The sequence below is a fragment of the Mercenaria mercenaria genome, chromosome 1, assembly GCF_021730395.1.
Source record: "Mercenaria mercenaria strain notata chromosome 1, MADL_Memer_1, whole genome shotgun sequence".
Lineage (NCBI taxonomy): Eukaryota > Metazoa > Mollusca > Bivalvia > Venerida > Veneridae > Mercenaria > Mercenaria mercenaria.
In genome coordinates, this window is record NC_069361.1 from 61,363,912 (window position 1) to 61,391,030 (window position 27,119).

The following is a 27,119-nucleotide window of genomic DNA, read 5'->3' on the forward strand; positions in this document are numbered from 1 at the left end:
CTTAATGAAAGTTACATTCATTTGTAGAAACTATTCAAGAACTATTTCATAAAGGTATATCGCAAAGTTCAAACCCGACCCAAAGGGTCGTCCGGGCCTGAACATAGGTGCCATTATGTCAAAAAGCAAAAATATTACGAAATGTATCGTATTTGAATATAAAATACACTTTATTTTTCTGAAAAAATATTTTACATCAACAAAGGCTCTTAAGTAACACATTATTTTGGCGAATATCAATTATTTCTATGGAAATAAATAGTTTTAGGTAAGGTTTGTCCGTCTGTACGATCTGTAGACTTGCTATAGGGACCGTATAACGCTAATCTTGGTGGCATTTTTTCGAAATATTCATCAATTTCTTTTTATTATAATAAGCGTTAAGAGTAAGATATCAAACTGAAATTTCTTTTAAAAAGTAGTTGGAAATATCGTCTAATCGAATATGAAAACAAACTGTCTTCCCCGATGAGCACGCCGTCGGCAACATTTGCTGAACTTTGCCATTTTGGCTTAAAATATTTGCCGTAAAATATGGAAAAAATACTTACAAAATATTTACTTTGGCGAATAACTGCAAATTAAAACTTGTTTTGACAGAAAATGACAAAATTTGAAAGTTTGTGACAAATAAGACAACATCTTTTCGTCCGTCTGTACGGAATTTCGGAGAAAAGCTGTATTTCCGTACTTTTCCGTACGGTAGAAGGCAGTGTTTTTCATTAACTTCACATAATTGTAGAATATTCCAAACACAAGATATTTGAATGAATTAATTTTTATAAATTATATCTAAACATTGTCTAAGCAGATATATAATTTGTATATTTTTGTCGCCGACGGTTTCGTCGGAGGACCATCTCAAAGTGTATCATTTTTTGCGGAAATATGCATACTTCTTCATATATTAAATAGAGGGGCTGGCCTTGTCAGAGGAGTCAGATCTTCATAACCTGGTGTCTGATTTCAATAAATGATACCTTGTTGCGAAGGGCAAGCAAGTACCTAGAGAAAACAGGCCACGTCAGGTTCGAATCCGGTCGACTAGGGGTCAAGGTCATAGGTCAAATTCCGGTAATATTCTCAAAATATGAACTTTTCAGAGCAGTCAAGGCAGTCCTGAAAACTCAAGCACTACCTTCACTGAGTCCAATGACACCATTGGAGCAATTCTCACGGCTCCCCGGGGCGGGCCAGCTTAGTCTTGGTCAGCACCCTACTGCAAATAACAAGTTTGGTCATTTTCTGATACCTGTCCTTAGCTCTGATGGCATCATATGGACTTGTAAGTAGCTTAAAATGTAAAGCTAAGACATCATCAAACATATTTATATATGGTATAGGTAGGTACCTGGGGTGTAGACACTCGAACAAGGGTCAAAATGTAACATAGTGTCATTATCAGCTGAAATTCAGTATGAATTTAATACAATATCGTTCCTCCATGTATTACCTCCCCTGACACATATGGCTCAACCAGGTTTTCGAACATAGTCTTAATCCGTAGCCAGAACCCATACCTAGTCGACCATGTATTAAAAGGGTACAAGTTAATGTCAAAAAGGACCCAACTGGGTCGAAAACCTTCCAGACATGGTAAAAAAAGCCATTTCGAACCTACTTTGTAGCCGTGACATGGCCTTATACCTAATAATAAATATTACAGTTAATTGTAACTGTGTAAATAAAAACTGGTGGCACCTTAGCTACCTACCCTGTTTTTAGCATGTTACCAGAAACATGCCTAACCTTAAGGGCCATATCTTCACATACACGTCATTTTTTCAGCGTCAAAAAAATGTTACTGTAGTGATGCTTTAAAAGTTCTTATAGCCACAGAACGGCACGGTAAAACTTTCTGTTTTTTAATATATATTTACAGAACGTATTAGTGTAAAAGATATTCAATTTTGGTAAAAAAAATACGGATGGATTTTTTTATAATGCTGAGCGAAGCTATTTTTTGTGGAAAATTTAAGTAAAAAGAAAACTCGTTTTTTGGCTCTCATTTTATTACGCGAAAACGTAGAGCAATTCCGATTAAATCATCGTCTAGAGTTTCATGTCAGCTTTCATTTCATGTATAATTTATGGGTTTACGTTAAAAAATATTGCCGGTACAATAATTTCAAGGCAGATTTTGTCCCCGTATATCTGACGTCAAAAGTGCGCGAAGTGGTCATGTTTGCGACGTCATGGAAACGTCACTGATGCATTAAACGTAAAAATATATACAGATCTAAATCAGAAATATCTTCCAGTTTTTGTTGCTACCAGTCAATAACATGGGATCTGAAAAAAGTTATAGTGTGGTTCCTCCTTAAGTCACAATAAGATCTCAGTTCCTTTTGAAAACCAGCTAGATTCCTACATGTGTTATGGAGTTACTGCCCCTGAAAGGGGCAAAATTTTCTAGTTTGGCCCTTTCAGCCATATAGAGGTTTCTTTTATGCTTTGATTTGATAGAAACTTGCACAGAAAGATTGTCTTGATTTCTAGGCCTGGATTGAAACTGGGTCATGTCGGGTCAAAAACTAGGTCATCAGGTCAAATCAAAGGAAAAGCTTGTTAATAACCTAGAGGCCGCATTTATGACTATCTTCATGAAACTTGGTCAGAGTGTTAATCTTGATGATCTTTAGGTCAAGTTCGAATCTGGGTCATGTGGGGTAAAAAATTACATGTGAAACCTACATGTGTCAAACATCACTTCTATGGTTACCGAATTTGCAATCTACCCTGGGGAGATTAGTGAGTGATCATGTGCCAATTAACAACCGTGTTATCTTAAACGACCCCTAATTTGCAGAACATAGTGAAACTGTGAGATATTCAATAAGAAAGGTCGGCGCCAATTAAAAAGTATCAAAACAGTAGCATCTGGGATATAGTCTTTCACAACTAGCATTTATAATGGTGTTTTCTTTAAAGTTGTTAATGCATCGGACGCAAATCTAGCAATTAATTTATAATATCAAGATAGTCCCAAAGTACTAGTAGTTTACTACATGTTAGTAAAAGTAAAGGCTAGGGTATAAATATTTCAGAGCAGGCCGAATAAATGCAAATAACAGCCGCAGCCTAGTGCGGTCTGTCACGTGACACTATGTCATACTACTATTTTTAGCTCCACTGTTCAGAGAAAAGGGGTCTATTCTACACGCCCGTCGTCGGCATGAGCTGTCTTGGTTAAAGTTTTTCGGCAACCTTTGCTTATACAGTCAAACTTGTCATATGTGACTTTCCACGGGACCATCCATAAAAGGTCACATATGACAGGGAGTCTTTTAATTCAGGTTCACTAAATAGCAAGGTCAATTGTTTAATATTACTACATGTATGCCATTTTGTGGATTCTGTTATCTTTTATATATGTTTAAGACATAAGATACATGTTGTCAAATAATTTATTCTAAATTTAAAATATTATGTTAAAAAATAAATACAATAAAAATATGTTGTGTTTCTATTAAATGACTATGTACAAGTAATGTATAAAAATCATTATTAAAACTGAATACATTGTACAGTCGAAGAGCCTGACACAATTCAAACAGACAGGGTAAAAACACCCAACAAGTAACCTGGCAACATCCACATCATCAGTTCAGAGAAACTGTCATATCAAGTCCCACAGTATTTACTTTCATTCACTTCATTGTCTACAGAAGAAGTCAAATATATTTTTTTTGGCATTGCAATATTACATAGTTTTTGATGATCAGTTGTCGGCACATAACGGGTGACTTCCACTGCAATTAACTATTGGGGTGTCATAAAATATTTGGAAGCCGCGGTCCTGTTTTGAACATGTCGTAAACAAGCCACTGGTAAATGTCTAAATGAAATGTTGGTTTTGTTGTTTATTTATCGTTGATGGACCCTCCATAAACTGCACGAAAGCTGCATGTCAGTACTGCAGCATGCACACACCACTACGGACCAGATTGAACGGCTGTAATGGCCGCGACATCGAGTACAATTTACATGATCTTGGGGCACACTTTGTTCGTTGGTACTTGATTTCGGGGTTAAGCTTAACCACGAAATCCACAAAAATTAATCCCACACGAATAATAGTGATTTCACAGTATGTCAACAATGAAAATTAGTTGTATGCTACATGTATAATTGTACCCCCCGACAACAAAGTTGTAAGGGGGGGTATACTGGTTTCAGGTTGTCTGTCCGTCTGTCCGTAGACGCAATCTTGTGCGCACCATCTCTCCTTATCCCCTTGACAGAATTTAATGAAACTTCACACAAGTGATCAGTACCAACAGTAGTTGTGCATGGGGCATGTTAGGTTCTTTTAGAAAAAAAAATTGCAGAGTTATGGGACTTTGTTTTTTTGTTGCTATACTATATACATAGACACAATCTTGTGCTCACCATCTCTCCTCATCCCCTTGACACAATTTAATGAAACATCACACAAGTGATCAGTAACAACAGTAGTTGTGCATGGGGCATGTTAGGTTCTTTTAGAAAAAAAATTTGCAGAGTTATGGGACTTTGTTTTTTTGTTACTATACTATATACATAGACACGACACAATCTTGTGCGCACCATCTCTCCTCATCCCCTTGACACAATTTAATGAAACATCACACAAGTGATCAGTACCAACAGTAGTTGTGCATGGGGCATGTTAGGTTCTTTTAGAAAAAAAAATTGCAGAGTTATGGGACTTTGTTTTTTTGTTACTATACTATATACATAGACACAATCTTGTGCGCACCATCTCTCCTCATCCGCTTGACACAATTTAATGAAACTTCACACAAGTGATCAGTAACAACAGTAGTTGTGTATGGGGCATGTTAGGTTCTTTCAGTGACAAAAATTGCAGAGTTATGGGACTTTGTTTCTTGTTAACATACTATGTACATGCAGTCTGCATATGCAATCTTGTGCATGCCTAATCTACCAAACCCTTACACACAATTTAATGAAACTTCACACAAGTGATCAGTACCAACACTAGTTGTGCATGGTGCATGTTACATTCTTTTAGATAAATATTCTGCATAGTTATGGGACTTCGTTTTTTGTTACTATACTGTATACATACAGTCCACATAATTATGCAATCTTGTGTGCGTCAAATTGCAGTGTACTGTGTCAGTGCATGCGGGGGGTACATTAATCACCTTTAGTGATAGCTCTAGTTTACTCTGGCTACACCCTCAGGGTCAAGAAATTATACCGCAAGAACCTCATTCGATATGTTAAAACCTGGTTCTGGTATATATTATTTCTTTATTAATTAATTTTACAATGGATATGTTGCAGCCATTGCAGGCAGTTATAGCTGGAGTGCATGAAGAAGATGAGAGACCATTTTATGTACTGTCTGGTACATACATGAACAAATGGGTCATTGGAGATTACAACATGGAAAAGGTAACTGTATGTCAGCTGTTATATAACAAGATTGTAGTTTAATTTTCTATTTCAGTTTTTAGCACACCAGAGCACGAAGTGCTCAAGGTGAGCTATTGTGACCGGTCATTGTCCAGCCGTGTCTGTCATGCGGCGTCTGTCAACATTTGCCTTTTGAACACTAGAGGCCATAGTTGTGACCCACTACTTCTGAAACTTGGTCAGAATGTTTGTCTTGATGATCTCTAGGTCAAGTTTGAAACTTGGTCATGTGAGGTCAGTAGGCCAGATCAAAGGAAAAGTGTGTGAACACTCTAGAGGCCACAGTTGTGACTCAATCATTATGATACTTGGTCAGAATGTTTGTCTTGATGATCTCTAGGTCAAGTTCGACACTGGGTCATTCCAAAGTCAGATCCAGTCATAGGTTCTTGAGTTACGGCCCCTGATTGACCCCTGAAAGAGCCAAAATTTGCTAATTTTACTTTGTGAACACGATAGTTCTAAGTGACATTTTACATTCGATTTTAACCAAACTTGCACACAAGTTAAGTCACAATGTTATTTCGGTTTCTTTTGAAAACCGGTCAATGCTTGTTTACACCCTAGAGGCCACATTTATAAACCTATCTTCATGAAACTTTGTCAGCATGTTCATCTTGATGATTCCTAGGCCAAGTTTGAAACTGGGTCATTTGGGGTCAAAAACTAGGTCGCCCTCTCAAATCAATGTAACTGCTTGTTAACACCCTAGAGGCCATATTTATGACCCTATCTTCAGGAAACTTGGTCAGTGTTGATCTTGATGATTCCTATGCCAAGTCCAAAACTGCGTCATATGGGATCAAAAACTAGGTCACCTGGTCAAATGAAAGGAAAAGCTTGTTAACACTCTTGAAGTCGTATTTATTACCCTATCTTCATGAAACTTAGTCATAATGTTCATCTTGATGATTTCTAGGTCAAGTTTGAAACTGAGTCATGTGGGGTCAAAATCTAGGTCACTGACTTAAGTCAAAGGAAATGTTTGTTAACACACCAGAAGCCATAATTATCTTTGACCATGTCTTCATGAAACTTTGTAAGAATGTTTATCTTAATGATTCCTAGGCCATGTTCGAAACTGTTACATGTGGGATAAAAAACTAGGTCACCACTCAAATCAAAGGAACAGCTTGTTAACATTCATGACCCTGTCTTCATGAAACTTGGTCAGAATGTTTATCTTGATGATTCAAAGGCCAAGTTTAACAGGTGAGCATTATAGGGTCATCATGACCCGCTTTGTTAAATACAGGTATGAAATGGTGGCCTCTGGTGATTTACTGGTTGGGCACTCTCCTTATAGGGGGGTCAGGGGGCTCTCCAAGTCCATAAGCACAAACACAGTGTAGTGAAGTTTGTGAGGCATTAGTCCAAGCCAGTGTAGTAAAGTTTGTGAGGCATCAGTCCAAGCCCATAAGGACAAACACAGTGTAGTAAAGTTTGTGAGGCATCAGTCCAAGCCCTTAAGGACTAGTAAAGTTAGAGAGGCATCAGTCCAAGCCCGTAAGGACAAACACAGCTGTAGTAAAGTATCAGTCCAAGCCCATAAGGACAAACACAGTGTTATAAAGTTTGTGAGGCATCGGTCCAAGCCCATAACGACAGACACAGTGTAGTAAAGTTTGTGAGGCATCAGTCAAGCCATATGGACAACACAGTGTAGTAAAGTTTGTGAGGCATCAGTCCAGCATAGACAAACAGGTATAGTAAGTTTTGAGAGGCATCGTTCAAGCCTTAGGACAAACAGCTTTGTTAGTATAGGCTTTGAGAGGCTGTTACATGTGGTACTAGGACTCAAATCAGAACAGCTTTAGTAAAGTATCAGTCCAAGCCTCATAGGACAAACTAGTGTGTATAAGTTGTGATGCATCGGTCCAAGCATAAGCAGACAAGTTTAGTAAAGTTGTGAGCTATCGGGTCACAAGCCCGTAAGGACAGAACAGTGTAGTAAATTTGAGAGGCTCGGTCAAGCGTATGGACACACAGTTGTAGGTAATTTGAGAGGCTCGGTCCAAGCCGTAAGACAACACAGTGTAGTAAAGTTTGTGAGGCATCGGTCCAAGCCCATAAGGACAGACACAGTGTAGTAAAGTTTGTGAGGCATCGGTCCAAGCCCATAAGGACAGACACAGTGTAGTAAAGTTTGAGAGGCATCGGTCCAAGCCCATAAGGACAGACACAGTGTAGTTAAGTTTGTGAGGCATCATTCCAAGCCATAAGGACAAACACAGCATTAAATTAATACAAAATCAGCATAAGTATACATATAACAAGTGAAGTTCAAAAGCTTTTTAGTCAGCCAGCCATTCGAAGGAAAAAAACAGTGGACTAGAAAGTGAGTCGTTGTCATCGTTACTGGCAACTTAGCGTCCAACTGCCCTCTTGGAATATTGAATAACTTGGCAAAATGTTTCCTGAGGCACATGTCATGGCAAGCCCAACCTTGCTCAAGGTCAAGTCACTTAGGTCAGAGGTTAATGAGAGGTGTTCATGCGGTCCAACCGCCATCCATTAGATCGAAATACTGGCACAATGTTCACTTATGAGTTGGACGTGTCATGCGCAAGATCCAACACTAGCCTTAAGGTCAAGGTCAAGGGAGGTCTCCGTGTAAAATTAATTGTTACATTTGAGTAATTCTATTAAGCATTATCATATCACATAATGCAGTTCCAGTTTAATGTGTACATATTTATAATATTGGATGGTGAAAGTTTTCGTATGAGACGGATTCCGTTTTGACTTCCCAAGGCATTTCCATTGTTAACGAGATTCGGGGCGGGGGGGGGGGGGGGTTACAGTCACTTGTCGTAGATGTTTGTGCGGTGCTATCAGTGGCCAAATATGCTTCTTTCCAGATGTAAAGCGTGATGCAGACACTTGCTGTCTTTTCGTTAGATAGTATGTAGATATTCTGTAGCGAATACGGCAACGCTGCGTATTCATCCAAATGACTAGCAGTTATTTCCGGATAAGATGAAGATTCATTTGAAATTCGTGTCTAACCGTTGTAACGAGGTAACGAATCATTTCAGCTGTGGTGATAAGTTATGGACTCCTTTCGACAAGCCATAACTGTGATCGCTACGAGCAGAATTTGATTGTTCAAATTTTGAGGAAATGATCGTCGACCATATGAAGTTCTCCAAAGGTTAAACACAGTGAATGAGTAAACAGTCCATGACAATTTACGCGATGGCAGTGTCCAATTGATTCTGCAGTAATGGTCTGATAGTACCAGATGTAGTTATATTTGTGTGTTGCATCATTCAGCCAATAGGAAAACACAACCATAATTAAGAAGGTACAAATTACTGCATGACGGCTAACATATAAACATGATGCGAAAACTAGTGAGTGAATTTTCATTATACTGTTTATAACATGCTATTTTGGAAGAGTACTAAAAAAAGTGGGACATAGAAATTGGCTGAGTCCTGTCTGTCATTCCACCTGTCTATCTGGCACACTTTATGACCGGTCCATAACTCTGCCCTCTTTGAAGGTATTTTGATATAACTTGGCACAAATGTTTCCCATAATGAGGCAACATGTCATGGGCAAGACCCAGACCCCTTGCTCCAAGGTCAATGTCGCACTTAGAGGTCAGAGGTTAACTGACAGAGGTGTCTGTTTCATGTCGGATCCATAACTCAGCCATCCATCATAAGATTTTGAAATTACTTGGCACAAATGTTCCCACTTATGAGATGACGTGTCATGCGCAAGATCCAGACACCTAGCCTTAAGGTCAAGGTCACAGGTGGAGGTCTCCGTGTAAATAATTAAATTATGTGTACATATTGAGTGAATTCTATTAAAAGCATTTATCACATAATCACATAATGCAAGTTTTCCAGTTTTTCACATGTTAGTTATCTATATTTATATATATTGGCATGGGTGAAAGTTTTCCGTATTATGACGGAATTCCGTATTTTGGACCTTCCCAAAGGTCATTTTTCCAATTTGTGTAAATCCGATGAGATTTTCGGGGGGGGGGGGGGGGGGGGGGGGGGGGGGGCGGCGGTTATCAAGTCAACTTGTCCCGTAGTCATTGTTCCAGTGCGGTTGTCTATCAGTGGCAAAATAATGTCATTCATATTTTCCAGGATGCTAAAAATAGCGCTGATTGCAACACTTGCATCGTCCTTTTCCGTTAGGAATACCGTATGTAACATTATTCTGTAGCCGAAAATAACCGAACGCTGGCGATTATTCATCCAAAAATAGACTGTAGATCAGTTATTTCCGCGGATAAGAGTGAAGATTCTATTTGAAATTTCCGTGTGTAACCGTTTGTAACCGATGGTTAACGAATCATTTCAGCGCGCGTGATACTTATGACCTCCTTTTACGACAACCAAAAACCTGTTGATTACTGCTAATCGGAGGCAGAAATTTCGATTGTTCACAATATTGAAGAAAATGATCGATCTGACCATCATGAAGTTTCTACCAACGGATTAAAACACCAAGGAGATCGAGAAACAAGCCAAGAACAAAATTTAACGGCGATGGCAGTTGTCCGAATTTGATTCTGAGAGGTTGAAATGGTCTGATAGTGAGACCTAGAAGATAGATATTTGCTGTGTTGCATATTGCACAAACGATTAATTACAAATCCAATGGAAAGAAAGGTATCAGACTTCACTGCGAGGACGGCAAACACCAGAAAAAAACACTCGAGTTGCGAAAACTGAGGTGAGATGATTTTTCATTATCTGTTTATAAATGCTTAATCTATATGGAAGAGGTACTAAAACTCACAAGCATCCATGACAAGTATGCCTCAAATTCAAATGGTATTAAACATACTCCAAAATACTGAAACACAGTCTTTAACAGTGTTACCTGAACTTCATACATTATTGTATCCTTAATTCAGGCAATTTTGGCATGGATGTGACCCCACCCTCTTCCTTTCTTCTGTCTTCTCCTTGCTTTACTGGCCATATACACTGTTGCTTGCTGGGACTGGTCTGTTAATTCTGAGTAAATATTAGTTTAGCTTGCCCTGAACTTATGAGCCCAGCAGCAAAGTGTCAATTTAAACCAAAGAAGCCAATTTCCTAGGGGAACCTATGCCCAATTTTTTTTAATATATAATTTATATATATATGTCTAAATTTGGGACTGTACTTTATGTCTTTTATGGCTCTTCTGTATAGTTTTTTTATGTCATTTGTTTACTTTCAGGTTCTGCCGGGTTCTTCTAATGGTACTAAGAACACTGAATCTATGCAAGACAGGGTGGATAAACAACATGCCATAACCAGTGGCACATAGTAAACACACACAGCATTGCCAAAAGTTAGAAGGATGACCTAAAGAAAAATCTTAAAGGACAGATCTTATCACTGTATATCAATGAGGCAACAAACAATAACAGTGATAAGAATTTGAATGTAATTGCATTGTATATTGTGAAATAGTGTGGAAATAATAAAATTACAAATTAATTTTTGAAAAAAAAGGTCTTGAATTGTTGTTTGCAGAAGTCTCCAAAACTGAAATACAGAGGACTCTACTTATCAGGAAAAGCTTTGTACAGTACTTGGAAATTGCTGTATTTCAGGAGCTTCCGGGGGCCACTGGCCCCCTGGACCCCTAGCCAGGGCTTTGCCCTGGACCCACCGGGGGCCATATCGGCCCCCTGGCCCCCAGATATTTCTTTCAGTATTTTCAGTTTTTCCAACTTTCACCCATGTATTGGTATTGTACATAACAGGATGTCACTAGAACAAAATTTATTTACTTACTTATTAGTCCCCAATTGGTTGAAAACCAGTTTGGGAGACTATAGGATTGCACTTTCCTATCCATCATTCTGCTCATCCGTCTGCAGTTATGTGTCTGGTCCATTTCTGTACCATTCATCAATGCATTTTAATATTACTTGGCACAAATGTTCCCCATGATGAGTTGAAGTGTCATGCGCAAAACCTGAACCCCTAGCTCAAAGGTCAAGGTCACACTTGGAGGTCAAAGGAACAGTGCTATTTTCCTGTCTGGTCCAGGTGAGCTATTGTGATTCTGTCATCTGTGAAAGGATTTTAATATGCTGGGCACAAATGTAGACCATAATAAGACAATGTGTAATTTTCAGACCCATAGCTCAAAGGTCAAGGTCACACTTGGCAGTCAAATGTTAACATGGCATGAACAGGGTCTGTTTCATGTCCAGTCCAGAACTGATTTGATTTAATCATATTTTATTTCTAATATAAATCTAGAACATGCAATACATTATACATATAACACATTAAAACAAACACACATATGATGAAGATGAATTAAGTAAAAAGCAAATGAGTTGGGCCACAAGTTTTACCAACATTAATGACGGCCCTCCCCTGAAATAAGTAAGGTAACAAAATGATAAAGTTCTTTATGTTTAATATAAATACACACTAGGTAATTGTTTTATATGCAGTATTTTATATTTACTTTTGGGAAAAAAACAAGAAAAACAAGAAGCTGCGTTCAATAAACGCTTGATGCCCCCGGTGGCATCCTTGTCGATACAAAGCAACCTAAGTCCAAAATGAGGTCAAGTTCAAGGTCAAACTGGGGACAGGTGATGTCTGAAGATGAGGAATGGTCACAGGTTACATCTGCATTAGTATCAAGCCATTCTAGTAAGGGGTATTGATGCTAGACGAAACAGTCCCATTTGGTTAACCAAGAGATGGCCCATATAAAGCAACCTAAGTCCAAAATGAGGTCAAGGTCAAACTGAGGTCAGGTGATGTCTGAAGATGAGGAATGGTCACAGGTTACATCTGCATTAGTATCAAGTCATTCTAGTAAGGGGTATTGATGCTAGACGAAACGGTCCCATTCGGTTAACCTTGTACGGACGGATGGACAGGACAATCACTATATGCCTCCTACATCAGTAGATGCCGGGGGCATAAAAAACAACAACAAAGATAAGCTATGAAATGAAATATCAGATTTCCAGAACTCTGTCATCCATCAAGGGATTACAATGTTACTTGGCATAAATGTTCCCCATAATCAGACGACCTGTCATTCGAAACACCCAGAACCCTAGCTTAAAGGTCAAGTTCACACTTGGAGATCAAAGGCCTCTAGGTTTTTTTGTCAAGCCTGTGACATTCTACCAAGATTGTTCAAATTATTTTGATTTGTCAAAAAACATGGCCGGCAGAGGGCGTGGTCACTTTTCCCTATTTGTATATACATGTAGTAGAAAATTTAAAAATCATCTTGTATGAAACTGCTGGCCTGATTTTAAAATCTTTTCACACAAATAGTCCTTATGATATGATGTAGTCTAATGTAAAAGAAACTGAATATTCTCTGATTCCATAATAGGTTGAGCCTTTATATTTATATAAACCTAACTGTACTTGTACCATTACGTTATACAAACATTCTTGAAGCTTTTTACACTGGTGAGCACTTTAGGGTCAGTGACCCTCTTGTTGTGATGTTTTACTATAATATTATGCAACTAGATTTTGTTTATTTCAGTTTATGTACCAGATTGATGCTGACAGGCTATTTAGAGAGGCTTTAGCAAGAAAAATTTGGGTAAGTAGTTGGATTGCTTGTCTTGAAAGAAGTACGGTCGAAATTCTTAATCTTGAAGTCATGGGGATAATGAAAATTCACAATATCCAATAATGCTTCATACAGCATATCAGATGTCCTCCACGCTGACTTATATCTACCACAGAGTTTCAAAATCATTAAAGCTGAGTTGTGGTGTTAGTTTTTAGCTCGTCTGATTTTTGAAAAAAATCTACGAGGTATGTTGTCACTTGATTGTCTGCGTCAGTGTTGATTAAAATTTTTTGTCCACCTTCTCTCAAACATTACAGCTTTTTAGCCCACCATCATCAGATGGTGGTGGGCTATTAAAATCACTCTGCGTCCGTGGTCCGTCGGTCCGTCATTCCGTCCGTCTGTTAACAATTTCTCGTTATCGCATCTCCTCAGAAACTACCAGGGAGATTTTGACCAAACTTTGTCAGGATGATGTATTGGTACCCTAGTTGTGTCCCCCTGAAAATCAGACTGGTTCAACAATTTATGAGTGAGTTATGGCCCTTTGTTTATTTCTAAATTTATATAGATTTATATAGGGAAAAACTTTGAAAACCTTCTTGTCCAAAACCTAAGAGCCTAGGGCTTTGATATTTGGTATGAAGCATCATCTAGTGGTCCTCTACCAAGATGATTCAAATTATTTCTCTGGGGTCAAATATGGCCCCGCCCTGGGGGTCACATGGTTTATATAGATTTATATAGGGAAAAACTTTGAATAACCTCTTGTCCAAAACCACAGGGCCTAGGGCTTTGATATTTTGTATGTGACATCATCTAGTGGTCTTCAATTAAGTTTGTTCAAATTATACTCCTAGGGTCAAATATGGCCCTGCCCTTCGGGTCATATGGTTTACATAGACTTATATAGGGAAAAGCTTTGAAAATCTTCTTGTCCAAACCACAAAGCCTAGGGCTTTGATACTTGTAATGTAGCATCATCTAGTGGTTCTCTACCAATTTTGTTCAAATTATCCTCCTAGGGTTAAATATGGCCCCGCCCCGGGGGTCACATGGTTCATATAGACTTATATAGGGAAAAGCTTTTAAAATGTTCTTGTCAGTAACTACAACATTCAAACTTGGACCACATGTATATTTTTGAGTGGCAAGATGAACCTTGACATGAGTTGACCTTGATTTTGACCTAGTGACCTACTTTCACATTTCTGTAGCTACAGCCTACAAATTTGGACCACATGCATAATTTTGTGCACTGGAAAAAACTTTGCACTTTATTTTGACCTACTTTCACATTTTTTAAGGTACAGGCATCAAATTTGGACCATATGCGTAGTTTGGTGTTTCAAAATGAAATTTGACATTGATTTTGACCTAATGACCTACTTTCACATTTCTCAAGCTACAGCCTTCAAATTTGGACTATATGCATAGTTTTGTGTACCGAAAAAAACTTTGACCTTGACATTGACCTAGTGACCTACTTTCACATTTTTGAAGGTACATGCTTCAAATTTGGACCACATGCATAGTTTTGTATTCTGAAATAAAATTTGACCTTGATTTTGACCTAGTGACCTACTTTTACATTTCTCAAGCTACAGCCTTCAAATATGGACAACATGCATAGTTTTGTGTACTGAAATGACCTTTGACCTTTACATTGACCTAGTGACCTACTTTCACATTTTTAAGGTACAGGCTTCAAATTTGGACCACATGCATAGTTTTGTATTCTGAAATAAAATTTGACCTTGATTTTGACCTAGTGACCTACTTTTACATTTCTCAAGCTACAGCCTTCAGATTTGGACCACATGCATAGTTTTATGTACCGAAACAAACTTTGACCTTTACATTGACCTAGTGACCTACTTTCACATTTTTGAAGGTACAGGCTTCAAATTTGAACCACATGCATAGTTTTGTATTCCGAAATAAAATTTGACCTGGATTTTTACCTAGTGACCTACTTTTACATTTCTCAAGCTACAGCCTTCAAATTTGGACCACTTGCATAGTTTTGTGTACCGAAATGAACTTTGACCTTAAGATTGACCTAGTGACCTACTTTCACATTTGTGTAGCTACAGGCTTCAAATTTAGGACCACATGCATAGTTTTGTGTACCGAAATAAACTTTGACCTTGACATTGACCTAGTGACCTACTTTCACATTTTTGAAGGTACAGGCTTCAAATTTGGACCACATGCATAGATTTGTGTTGTGTACGGAAATGAAATTTGACCTTTAGCTAGTCAGTAAGTCTTGAAATTTGGAACACTCAAAAATGGCACATTGGTGGGCGCCAAGATCACTCTGTGATCTCTTGTTAACTTTGCACACTTGTTTATCATTATTAGGGGATTATGTAGGCCAAGAACCATAACTCTGATATACATTTGTACTTAGAAAATTTAGAGTTTCTTGGTTAAAATTTTTGATTAGGCCCACCATTTCTCAGTAACTAGAAAAGCTATGGCTTTGAAACTTTGCACACTTGTTTATCATCATTAGGGGACTATGTAGTTCAAGAACCATAACTCTAACCTGCATTTTGTAAGAGTTATAGCCCTTTTTGTACTTAGAAAATCTGAACTATAACTCTTTTCTTATATATTGTCCAGCACTTGCAGACGAGCGATGGCACCCGTAAGCTGTGCTCTTGTTTTGACCAGTAATTTTTCATTGTGACTTCCTACTAAAATATTTTAGTGCATGCACACATGTAAATGCATAAACGTATTATACAATTAATCCTGATTGCTATCCTTGCAAAATAAAGATGAATTCAACTATTTATGTTAGATTTTTATAAAAAGTGTTCCAAAAATCATATTTAACAGCCAAATTAAAAGTATTTACAATAAACTTTGAACATTTTACCTCCCATGTCAAACAGTCAGTTATGTGGGAATAATCTGCGCAAATTTCAAATCTGTCCATACTTTTACGCTGTCCGACACTCGGGCCTTTCAAAGTGACAGGTGATAAATTTACTGCATAGGGCTTTTTAAAATGTTGTCCATCACACCAAGGATTGAAAATGCAGGATGTGGTTTACAGCTGAGAATCATCTGCTGTAAAAACATCAGTTCTGACTTTGATCTCACTTTTAAGACCAGGAAGGTCCGGTAATTATTTGTAGAGCAGATGACACAGTTGTCGACAGTATAACCTTAAAATAATTACACAAATTATGCTCTTTGTTAACTTTTTGTAATATCTACCCTATTCTGTAAAGGGTTTTTTGAGTGGTTCTTTCAAAAGGTATTTCCCAGTTACAGCGATATGTCAACGTCATGACGATTGAAATATCACTCCACTTTTTAGCTCACATGTCACGAAGTGACAGTGTGAGCTTTTGTGATCGTGCAGCGTCCGTCGTCCGTGTGTGCGTCCGTGCGTAAACTTTTGCTTGTGACCTAGAGAGGTCACATTTTTCATGGGATCTTTATGAAAGTTGGTCAGAATGTTCATCTTGATGATATTTAGGTCAAGTTCGAAACTGGGTCACGTGCGGTCAAAAACTAGGTCACTAGGTCTAAAAATAGAAAAACTTTGTGACCTCTCTAGAGGCCATATTTTTCACAAGATCTTCATGAAAATTGGTCAGAATGTTCACCTTGATGATATCTAGGTCAAGTTCGAAACTGGGTCAGTAGGTCAAATAATAGAAAAATCTTGTGACCTCTCTAGAGGCCATATTTTTCATGGGATCTGTATGAAAGTTGGTCTGAATGTTCATCTTGATGATATCTAGGTCAAGTTCGAAACTGGGTCAGCTGCGGTCAAAAACTAGGTCATTAGGTCTAAAAATAGAAAAATCTTGTGACCTCTCTAGAGGTCATAATTTTGAATGGATCTTCATGAAAGTTGGTCAGAATGGTCTCCTTGATGATATCTAGGTCAAGTTTGAAACTGGGTCACGTGCCATCAGTAACTAGGTCAGTAGGTCAAATAATAAAAAAACCTTGTGACCTCTCTAGAGGCCATATTTTTCATGGGAACTGTATGAAGATTGGTCTGAATGTTCATCTTGATGATATCTAGGCCAAGTTCGAAACTGGGTCAACTATGGTTAAAAGCTAGGTTATTAGGTCTAAAAATAGAAAAACCTTGTGACCTCTCTAGAGGCCATATTTTTCACCAGATCTTCATGAAAATTGTTCAGAATGTTCACCTTGATGATATCTAGGTCAAGTTTGAAACTGGGTCATGTGCCATCAAAAACTAGGTCAGTAGGTCAAATAATAGAAAAACCTTGTGACCTCTCTAGAGGCCATATTTTTCATGGGATCTGTATGAAAGTTGGTCTGAATGTTCATCTTGATGATATCTAGATCAATTTCGAAACGGGGTCAGCTGCGGTAAAAAACTAGGTCATTAGGTCTGAAAATAGAAAAACCTTGTGACCTCTCTAGAGGCCATACTTTTGAATGGATCTTCATGAAAATTGGTCAGAATGTTCACCTTGATGATATCTAGGTCAAATTTGAAACTGGGTCATGTGCCGTGAATAACTAGGTCAGTAGGTCAAATAATAAAAAAACCTTGTGACCTCTCTAGAGGCCATATTTTTCATGGGATCTGTATGAAAGTTGGTCTGAATGTTCATCTTGATGATATCTAGGTCAGGTTCAAAACTGGGTCACATGAGCTCAAAAACTAGGTCACTATGTCAAATAATAGAAAAAAAATGACGTCATACTCAGTTCAAAACTGGGTCATGTTGGGACAGGTGAGCGATTCAGGACCATCATGGTCCTCCTGTTTGACCTAGTTATCGACATCTTGATATAGTGATCGACAACTATATATGACCATTTGATTTTTTAGAAATTTTATTCAGTGTTTTATATTGATGTTCAACTTATTGAGGTAAAATCATTTAATATTAATCAAAAATTGTGCAGACAGCAGCTAGCCTCTCAAATCACAGGTTAATGAGGACAATATATCGTCGGCTCCGTGCGAAAATGTCGTAACTTGAAAATCTTAATTTTTCAGGAAGAGCTAAAAACTTAATAACTTTCTTAAAAACTGCGGAAACATTAAAAGATTACACGAGTGCACATCTTTAACATAATATCATCTGTTAAAATGTAGGAAATTTCTATAATATTGTTTCTTTAACAAGAGTTCGAGTTTAGAAATTTTCTCAGAAACTTTTTACACAATTCAACAAATACTCTGAGATACCCGAGTTACGATATTTTTGAACAGGGTATAATAGAAGAGTTTCCTGGAGTTACGTAGTTTTCTACAAATGATGCATCATAATTCTCACTAGTAAAAATTAATGCTCATATTTCCACACATTAATATGCATTTTATTGTTAATAACGGTAGACTGTTGAAAGAAAACGTATAAAACACGATCAAAATCAAAACTTTTTTCGGACATTTACTTAATGTCGTCATAGAATCTACTTACAATATGAAATTAAATGAAAATAAAGGTGTAAACATCAAAATGTACCTTTATACACAAAATAGTAACAGACTTCTCTTGTTTAAAGGTTGAACTTTTAAGTACAATGTCAAAGAGGAAAAGGTCAAAACAAATATCTAACTCAGTCAAAATGAATGTCCTGTTACTCGGGGCTTTTCAAAACGTGAATAAACAAAAAAAATTGTCAATTAATTGCATTTTGGCAAATATAAAAGATGTTTGAACCATGCACACGAAGCCTTGCATTTTGGCAAATATAAAAGATGTTTGAACCATGCACACGAAGCCTTGGCAATGACAATAGCACACTTTATCAACATGCGGAGATAAACAAAACTTAACACGTTCAATTCAGTCAAACAATTAAGTTTAACACCCAACAGTGCTATGAGTGACTATTCTCACTACAATATCAAAATAGCTCTAATTTGTACTTAAAACAACATCTTTACCGTCTAATTCAGCCATCATATCAAATCAGCATAGACAAGTTCAATTCAATTTAAACATTACACTTAACACCTAACAATGTTATGAGTGACTATTCTCACTGCTTTACTAATAGCTCATTTTTATCAGAATAAAGAGTCCAAAAGAAAATCTTCAGACAAGTTCAATTCGGTCAACCATTTAAGTTTAACACTGAACAGTGTTATGAGTTACTATTCTCACTGCACTATCTATAGCTCATATTTGTCAAAACAAAATATTAAACAGGTCCGACTCAGTCAAATATTACACTATTCACTGTCGTAAATTAATGTTGCATGTGAAAGGTGTTCCTTTATTTCTTCTCCCCGTATGATAAAACTTCTCTTTTCTGGTGTGGATTTTTCAGTGCTTGATTTTGCCTCTGGAAAACATTGTCTTTTTCAATTTTTATAAGTATGTACAGATAAATGTTTATATTGTCTGGCAACTAATCCTTTAAGCCAAATTTCATCTTCTTCACTCTCAAGCATCAAGTGAAAAAATAACAACTGCGGTTTCAGTATTCTGGCACAATGTTGAATATTTAAAGGAATGCCTGAGGTATCCAGAACTGTCAATGTCAAGGGTTCACATATCGCCACAATTGTTTCGGGCATAATGTTTGTGAAGGACACATACAACTGATCCAACTATCGCAAAGATGAAATCACTTCAAAGTCTTCATCCACCAAATTTCTACATTCTGATAGATTAAGTATTACGATGTTTGACAGGAACTGAAGGAAACACAAAGTTGACAGTCTACACCCTGTTAGATCCAACCATTACTACTGCTTTGCATTACAAAGTTCCCTAACAAGCAGAAAGTCTGTATCAGCGGAACTAAAGTATAGTGTAGCACAGGGATTTAGAAATTCTTAGAATGCAACCGAATGGTTCAGAATTCTTTGTAGGTCTATTATAGATAGTTCAAGCGGATGGTCCATAGAAAAATGCCTCCATAAAGTTGAATTGTTATGCATTATTTGATGGAATCTTTTGTTTGCTATGGCTGCACTTTAAGTAATTCCTGCAGGTCAGTTGATCGAAATATTTTCACTAGAACTAAATTGGGTAGGTCACTCAGTTTCACCATTGAATTTTAGCCATTGGCACCTTCCATGAACCTGAAAAGAACAGTAATTAATTGATATCAAGAACAAGAGCTGTCATGACGTCACTTTTAGCCCTGAAGCTACTGCACAAATTCTTTAACAAAAAACTTAGTGAAAAATCAGAAAGGGGACATAATCTACCAAAATTTGGACCATAGTTATGGTACCTGGGCAGTAGGCAGCTTAAGTGTTTTAAGTTTCAATGATGTGTCACTAACAGTTTTTAGCTCACCAGAGCCAAAGGCTCAGGATGAGCTATTAGGATCACTCACTGACCGGCATCCGGCGTCCGTAAACTTCTACTTTAAATGACATCTCCTCATAAACCGCTAGGCCAATTTCATCCAAACTTCACAGGAATGTTCCTTGTGTGAAGCTCTACAAAAATTATTCAAAGAATTGAATTCCATGCAGAACTCTGGTTGCCATGGCAACAAAAAGGAAAAACTTTAAAAATCTTCTCAAAAACCAGAAGCCCTAGAGCATAGATATTTGGTGTGAAGCATTTCCTAGTGGACATCTACCAAGTTTGTTCTAATCATGACCCCGGGGTCAAGGTGTCACTTAATTTTACATAGGAAAATCTTAAAAAATCTTCTTCTCAAAAACCAGAAAACCTAGAGCTTAGATATTTGACATGTAGCATTGCCTACTGGACCTCTACTAAAATTGTTCAAATCATGACCCTGGGGACAAAATTGACCCGGCCCCAGGGGTCACTTGATTTTACATAGATATCTGTAGGAAAATCTTCAAAATTTTTTAAAAAATAAACCACAAGGCCTAGAGCTTAGATATTTGACATATAGCATTGCCTAGTGTACCTCTACAAAATTTATTCAAATCATGACCCCCGGGGTCAAATTGACCCTGCCCCAGGGGTCACTTGATTTTACATAGGAAAATCTTAAAAAATCTTCTGGAAAACCAGAAGCCCTAGAGCTTAGATATTTGATATGTAGCATTGCCTAGTGGACCTCTACTGAAGTTGTTCAGATCATGCCCCCTTGGGTCAAAATTGACCCCACCCCAGGGGTCACTTGATTTTACATAGGAAAATCTTCAAAAATTTTCTAAAAATAAACCAGAAACCCTAGAGCTTAGCTATTTTACATGTAGTATTGCCTAGTGGACCTATACAAAATTTGTTCAAATCATGACCTCCGGGGTCAAAATTGACCCGCCCCAGGGGTCACTTGACTTTACATTGGAAAATCTTCAAAAAATTTCTAAAAATAAACCAGAAGGCCTAGATCTTAGATATTTAACATGTAGCATTGCGTAGTAGACAGTGACTTATACAAAATTTGTTCAAATCATGACCTCCGGGGTCAAAATTGACCTGCCCCAGGGGTCACTTGATTTTACATAGAAAAATCTTCAAAATTTTCTAAAAATAAACCAGAAGATCTAGAGCTTAGATATGTCAAATGTAGCATTGCCTAGTGGACCTCTACAAAATTTGTTCAAATCTTAACCCCCCAGGGGTTACTTGATTGTACATAGGGAAATCTTCATAAATTTGCTAAAAATAAACCAGAAGGCCTAGATCTTAGATATTTGACATGTAACATTGCCTAGTAGACTTCTACAAACTTTGTTCAAATCATGACCCCCGGGGTAATTGGCCCCGCCCCAGGGGTAACTTGATTGTACATCGGAAAATCTTCCAAAAATTTTCTAAAAATCATCAGTTTGACATTTGAAACATGTAGCTCATATTACTTTGGTGAGCGATCCAGGGTCATCATGACCCTCTTGTTTCTTTACCTAAAATTTAACACAGTGTGCCGAAAGGGGGCATAATTTACCAGAAATATTAAACAGAGTAATGGGACCTAACAGTGCAATCGTTTTATCAATATGTTATAGCATTTTAGGCTTCAATGATGAGCTATTAACCGCTTTTGCCTTACCAAAATGCTTAACACAAAAACTCAATGTGTGCCCGAGCGAACAGTTTAAATACCTTAACTAGCCCATTTTCTGGGGTATAAAAATGTCGACAGTTGTAAAGGAAGTATAAGAAGCATTCAACCTCCAAGTCACAAAATTTCATTGTGCGGAAAGGTCGTATCTCATTTTTTTGTGGATAAGGGGAGATTAGAAAGTTTCTATTTTATTTTATACTAGATCTGCTAATACCTACGTTCGTATCGGTATTAATCGTAACTTAATTTATCGTATGATCAGATAAAACAAATAAAACATGCGAAATATACACAACAAGTGCTAGATGTAATGCACAATGAATAGAAAAATACATGGCATTTGTTTATTTATTAGTTTTTAACATTATCTCAGTCATATACCTCAAAACAACATGAATATATTTTAATTTATACATATAATACGTCTTAAATATACACTCGAAACCCGTTATAACGCTACTCGATATACCTCGGTATTCGTTATAACGCTGTAGAGTCTTGGACCTGGAATTTTCGGAGGTAAAAAAACAAAAAAAAACAAACAAAAAAACGAGTCAATTTTATCATAACCAGCGTTAAAACAACAAGTACCTTTACTTTAACACCTTTGCCATGACATCTGTGACAAAAACCAATAATTGTCTGCTAGCTTACTTGTTATCGCCTTTGTTAAAGTTTGAATACATGTAGACATGTGACAATTAGGCAATCAGTACCGTGTCAAAATTAGATTGTTTGCATAACAAGCATGCAAGCGGTCAGTCAACTATCAAACCGTTAAGTTTGCACCAATTAAGCAGATGACATGAACACTTGAGTGAATAAAAATAGAACAACAGGCCCAGTTTCGTAATAAAATGCAGCCATTTTTCGTAAGGAAGTGTCTAGGGGTACCGATCCATACCTCTAGACAAGCCTGTTGGAGGTTTTCTAGGAGTACGGACCTCCTTTTTTCTAGAGATTTAGAATTATTTACATCTTAAATTTTGTTGAAAATAAAGTAACAAATAAGACTTAAAAATAAAATCTTTAATCTTTTTTTCTGCCAGTTAGAATCCTCGTGATTTATTTGGTGTTCCTCGGTTATTTACGTTTCGAAAGAAAATGTTATCAGTCGGGTGGATGTTGGTATCTGAAAACCATTTAGATCCAAGTTTAAGGTGAATACTGATGAATAAAATCTGGAAAGTAGATCCCTCGGAAGCACCGAGAACAAGGCAAACATTGAACAGTGAAAATTGCAGACTCGGTTTGATTGAGTCTGTTCATGAGCAGTAATGGAAAATGCAACACTGCCCACGCCCCCTAGCACCGACTTAAGCAGTATTCAATCTTAAAATCTAAATGAGTTGAAATCATTGATCCCGAAGTTATTTCATTTTCAACAAAATCTGAAATGTAAATAACCCTAAATCTCTAGAAAAAGGAGGTCCGTACCCCTAGAAAACCACTAATAGGCTTGACTAGAGGTACGGATCCGTACCTCTAGAATCAAATTCTAGAGGTACGGATCCGTACCCCTAGACACTTTCTTTTCGTAATCATCACACTCAGTTCATCGGAATTAACGAAGATTCGATGCACTGAAAGCCATATTAAAAATGTTCTCCCTTTTTAATATCGTATATTAATGACGGTGATTTAACAATTTTCTATCTTATTTATCGATTTTTTTCATGTATTCAAAATTAAATTTTTTAAGACTGTCCGCGTTCTTCTTTTAGTTAAACCCCCAGTGCAATTGCATTGCATATGTAATTCTCACGGCCAGGCACTCCTCACACAGTGTTATATATGTTTACTTCCGGGATACACAATTCCAACTTTCTTTTAGAATCACGATAAAATGAGAAGATGACACAGCGTTGTAATTCTTTTAATGTATTTTTCAGTAGCATTTAAGGTAAATAAATGTCCCGTTTATACGATTCTTATTTCTTATTTACATAAAACAGCATCCAAAATACGTCTAAAACATTACCGGTGGGTGGGGTATTGCATATACCGCTGATACGATCAACCTGCGTTATAAATTTAACCCCGCTAGATCCGCGGGTCTCGAACCTTGGACCCCGACGACAGTGTAATAACGGGGTCCGAGTGTATTTACTTCTTTTTTCTTAGATAGAGAATGTTTCATAAAGGTAAATAAACTATGATCGTGTTTTTCTTTCTTTAATAACATAATTCCTTGCAGGAAAATTATCAGTTAGAGAATGTTGGTGTTTGTTTTGTTCCGGATGCGTCAGCAGTTCGTATTATTGAATGCTGTAACAGCGCCACCACTACTGTATAGTCCCATCACTAGAGTTATAGCACCACCACTTTTAAAAATCCTGGTATATTTCTTCTAACCCGAGATTCTATTATTCATGGTGTGTGCGTATATAGTTATTTATCATTTCTACACCATTTGCATGTGCAGGTATGTTTTTTTTTTTTTATTGTGTCTATTCATCGGAATGGTGTTCAAATACCTGCCGATATGAAAATGTGCCACTGTCAGATTCGGAAGAAAAGCTCCTGACACCACAATTTGCATATTATTTTAATAAAATCGCAGCCAACCTGTAGCAAAAGTGTTGTTAACAAGGCTAAATTTGAAGCCTGTAGCTACAGAAATGTGAAAGTAGGTCACTAGGTCAATCTTAAGGTCAAAGTTCATTTCGGTACACAAAACTATGCAAGTGGTCCAAATTTGAAGGCTGTACCTCAAGAAATGTGAAAGTAAGTCACTAGGTCAAAATCAAGGTCAAATTTTATTTCGGAACACAGAACTACGCATGTGGTCCAAATTTGAAGCCTTTACCTTCAAAAATGTGAAAGTAGGTCACTAGGTCAATGTATAGGTCAAAGATTGTTTCGGTACACGAAACTATGCATGTGGTCCAAATTTGAAGGCTGTAGCTTGAGAAATGTGAAAGTAGGTCACTAGGTCAAAATCAAGGTCAAATTTCATTTCGGAACACGAAACTATGTATGTGGTCCAAATTTGAAGCCTGTACCTTCAAAAAATGTGAAAGTAGTTCACTAGGTCAATGTCAATGTCAAAGTTTCTTTCAGTGCACAAAACTATGCATGTGGTCCAAATTTCAAGGCTGTAGCTACAGAAATGTGAAAGTAGGTCACTAGGTCAAAATCAAGGTCAACTCATGTCAAGGTTCATCTTGCCACTCAAAACCATACATGTGGTCTAAATTTGAATGTTGTAGGTTATTGACAAGAAGATTTTAAAAGCTTTTCCCTATACAAGTTTATATGAACCATGTGAACCCCATGGCAGGTCCATATTTGACCCTAGGGGGATAATTTGAACAAACTTGGTAGAGAACCACTAGATGATGCTACATTACAAATGCCAAAATCCTAGGCTTTGTGGTTTGGACAAGAAGATTTTAAAAGTTTTTTCCTATATAAGTCTATGTAAACCATGTGACCCCCGGGGCGGGGCCATATTTGACCCTAGGGGGATAATTTGAACAATCTTAGTAGAAGACCACTAGATGATGTCACATACAAAATATCAAAGCCCTAGGCCCTGTGGTTTTGAATAAGAGGTTTTTCAAAGTTTTTTCCTATATAAGTCTATATAAACCATGTGACCCCCGGCGCGGGGCCAGATTAAGACCCCAGGGAAAGAATTTGAATCATCTTGGTAGAGGACCACTAGATGATGCTTCATACCAAATATCAAAGCCCTAGGCTCTGTGGTTTTGGACAAGAAGATTTTCAAAGTTTTTCCCTATGTAAATTATAGAAACAAACAAAGGGCCATAACTCACTAAACAATTGTTGAACCAGTCTGATTTTCAGGGGGACACAACTAGGGTACCAATACATCTTCTGACAAAGTTTGGTCAAAATCTCCAGCGCGGGGCCATATTAAGACCCCAGGGAAAGAATTTGAATCATCTTGGTAGAGGACCACTAGATGATGCTTCATACCAAATATCAAAGCCCTAGGCTCTGTGGTTTTGGACAAGAAGATTTTCAAAGCTTTTCCCTATGTAAATTATAGAAACAAACAAAGGACCATAACTCACTAAACAATTGTTGAACCAGTCTGATTTTCAGGGGGACACAACTAGGGTACCAATACATCTTCTGACAAAGTTTGATCAAAATCCCCCCCAATAGTTTCTGAGGAGATGCGATGACGAGAAATTGTTAACGGACGGACGGATGGATGGAATGACAGACTGACCACAGACGCAGAGTGATTTGAATAGCCCACCATCATGATGATTTTGGGCTAAAAATGAACACTTTTTTATTTTATATTTTAATAGATTTTTTTAGCACGTAATACTTTACAAATTCTAAATTAGGCTTAGATTAAAATTAAGTTTGTTTGACCTTTACCGACCCAGTATTTTTACAGTGGGTAGGTAGGTAGGTAAATAATTTTATTATATTTTAGTTTTTTAAATGTTTATTGTCTCAGCAATAAAGTCTATTTATTAATACTACTGCTTGTAGATAATCTCTGAAGATGCTCTGTTAAATGTATGCTTGCAATATATAAACACCTAGCCCTATTCATGCACATACAATATGGGCACAGACTTAATTTGCACATAAGGCAAAGTTCACCAAGTCTTTGAGTATCTTTCATGTCTACACTTTTTCTTTATATATATATCAAAAGTGTTTTCATGATTGTTTTCACTACATCTGCGCTTAAATGTACAAGCCCCATGTGGTTCTGGGACGATCTGTGTATGAAAAGAATTGGAACCACTGCCTTACCCTTGCATGATCTAATAGGGTCTTAACACTTGGTTTTGCAGTAACTCTGTGATTCCAGCAGGTGTGCAAATTTTGATTCCATACCTCATGTTTTTATTTTGATGTAAATGAGATGTGGAACCAAAATTTGTAGTCCTGTTTGGCACCATATAACCTATACTGTGTTGGTGCGCCGTAAAACCCAAATAAATAAATTAATTAAAAGTACAAAACAATATAGTCTCCAAAATACGTGATATTTGGCATCTAAACACACTATTGAATTACAGCTTATTTTCAACAAGTGTTTGATGCTTAATTCAATAGATAATAACTTTTTATGAGTTTTAGAAGGTTTTTACAATGGTTATGGCAGTGTGCAAGGAAAAGTGATGATTTTTAGCTCACCTGTCACAAAGTGCAAAGGTGAGCTTTTGTGATCGTGCGGT

At 37.2% G+C, this 27,119-nt stretch overlaps 1 protein-coding gene across 1 annotated transcript in view; it reads left to right on the top strand.

Annotated features, from left to right (window-relative positions):
• The window catches only part of LOC123566185 (nuclear pore complex protein Nup133-like), a 420,170-nt gene that overhangs the window by 100,524 nt on the left and 292,527 nt on the right, over positions 1-27,119 (top strand). Inside the window, exons 7-8 of the mRNA XM_053549042.1 lie at positions 5,296-5,406; positions 12,934-12,993. Coding sequence (XP_053405017.1) covers positions 5,296-5,406; positions 12,934-12,993 — 171 coding nt within the window. The remainder of the gene's footprint in view (positions 1-5,295; positions 5,407-12,933; positions 12,994-27,119) is intronic.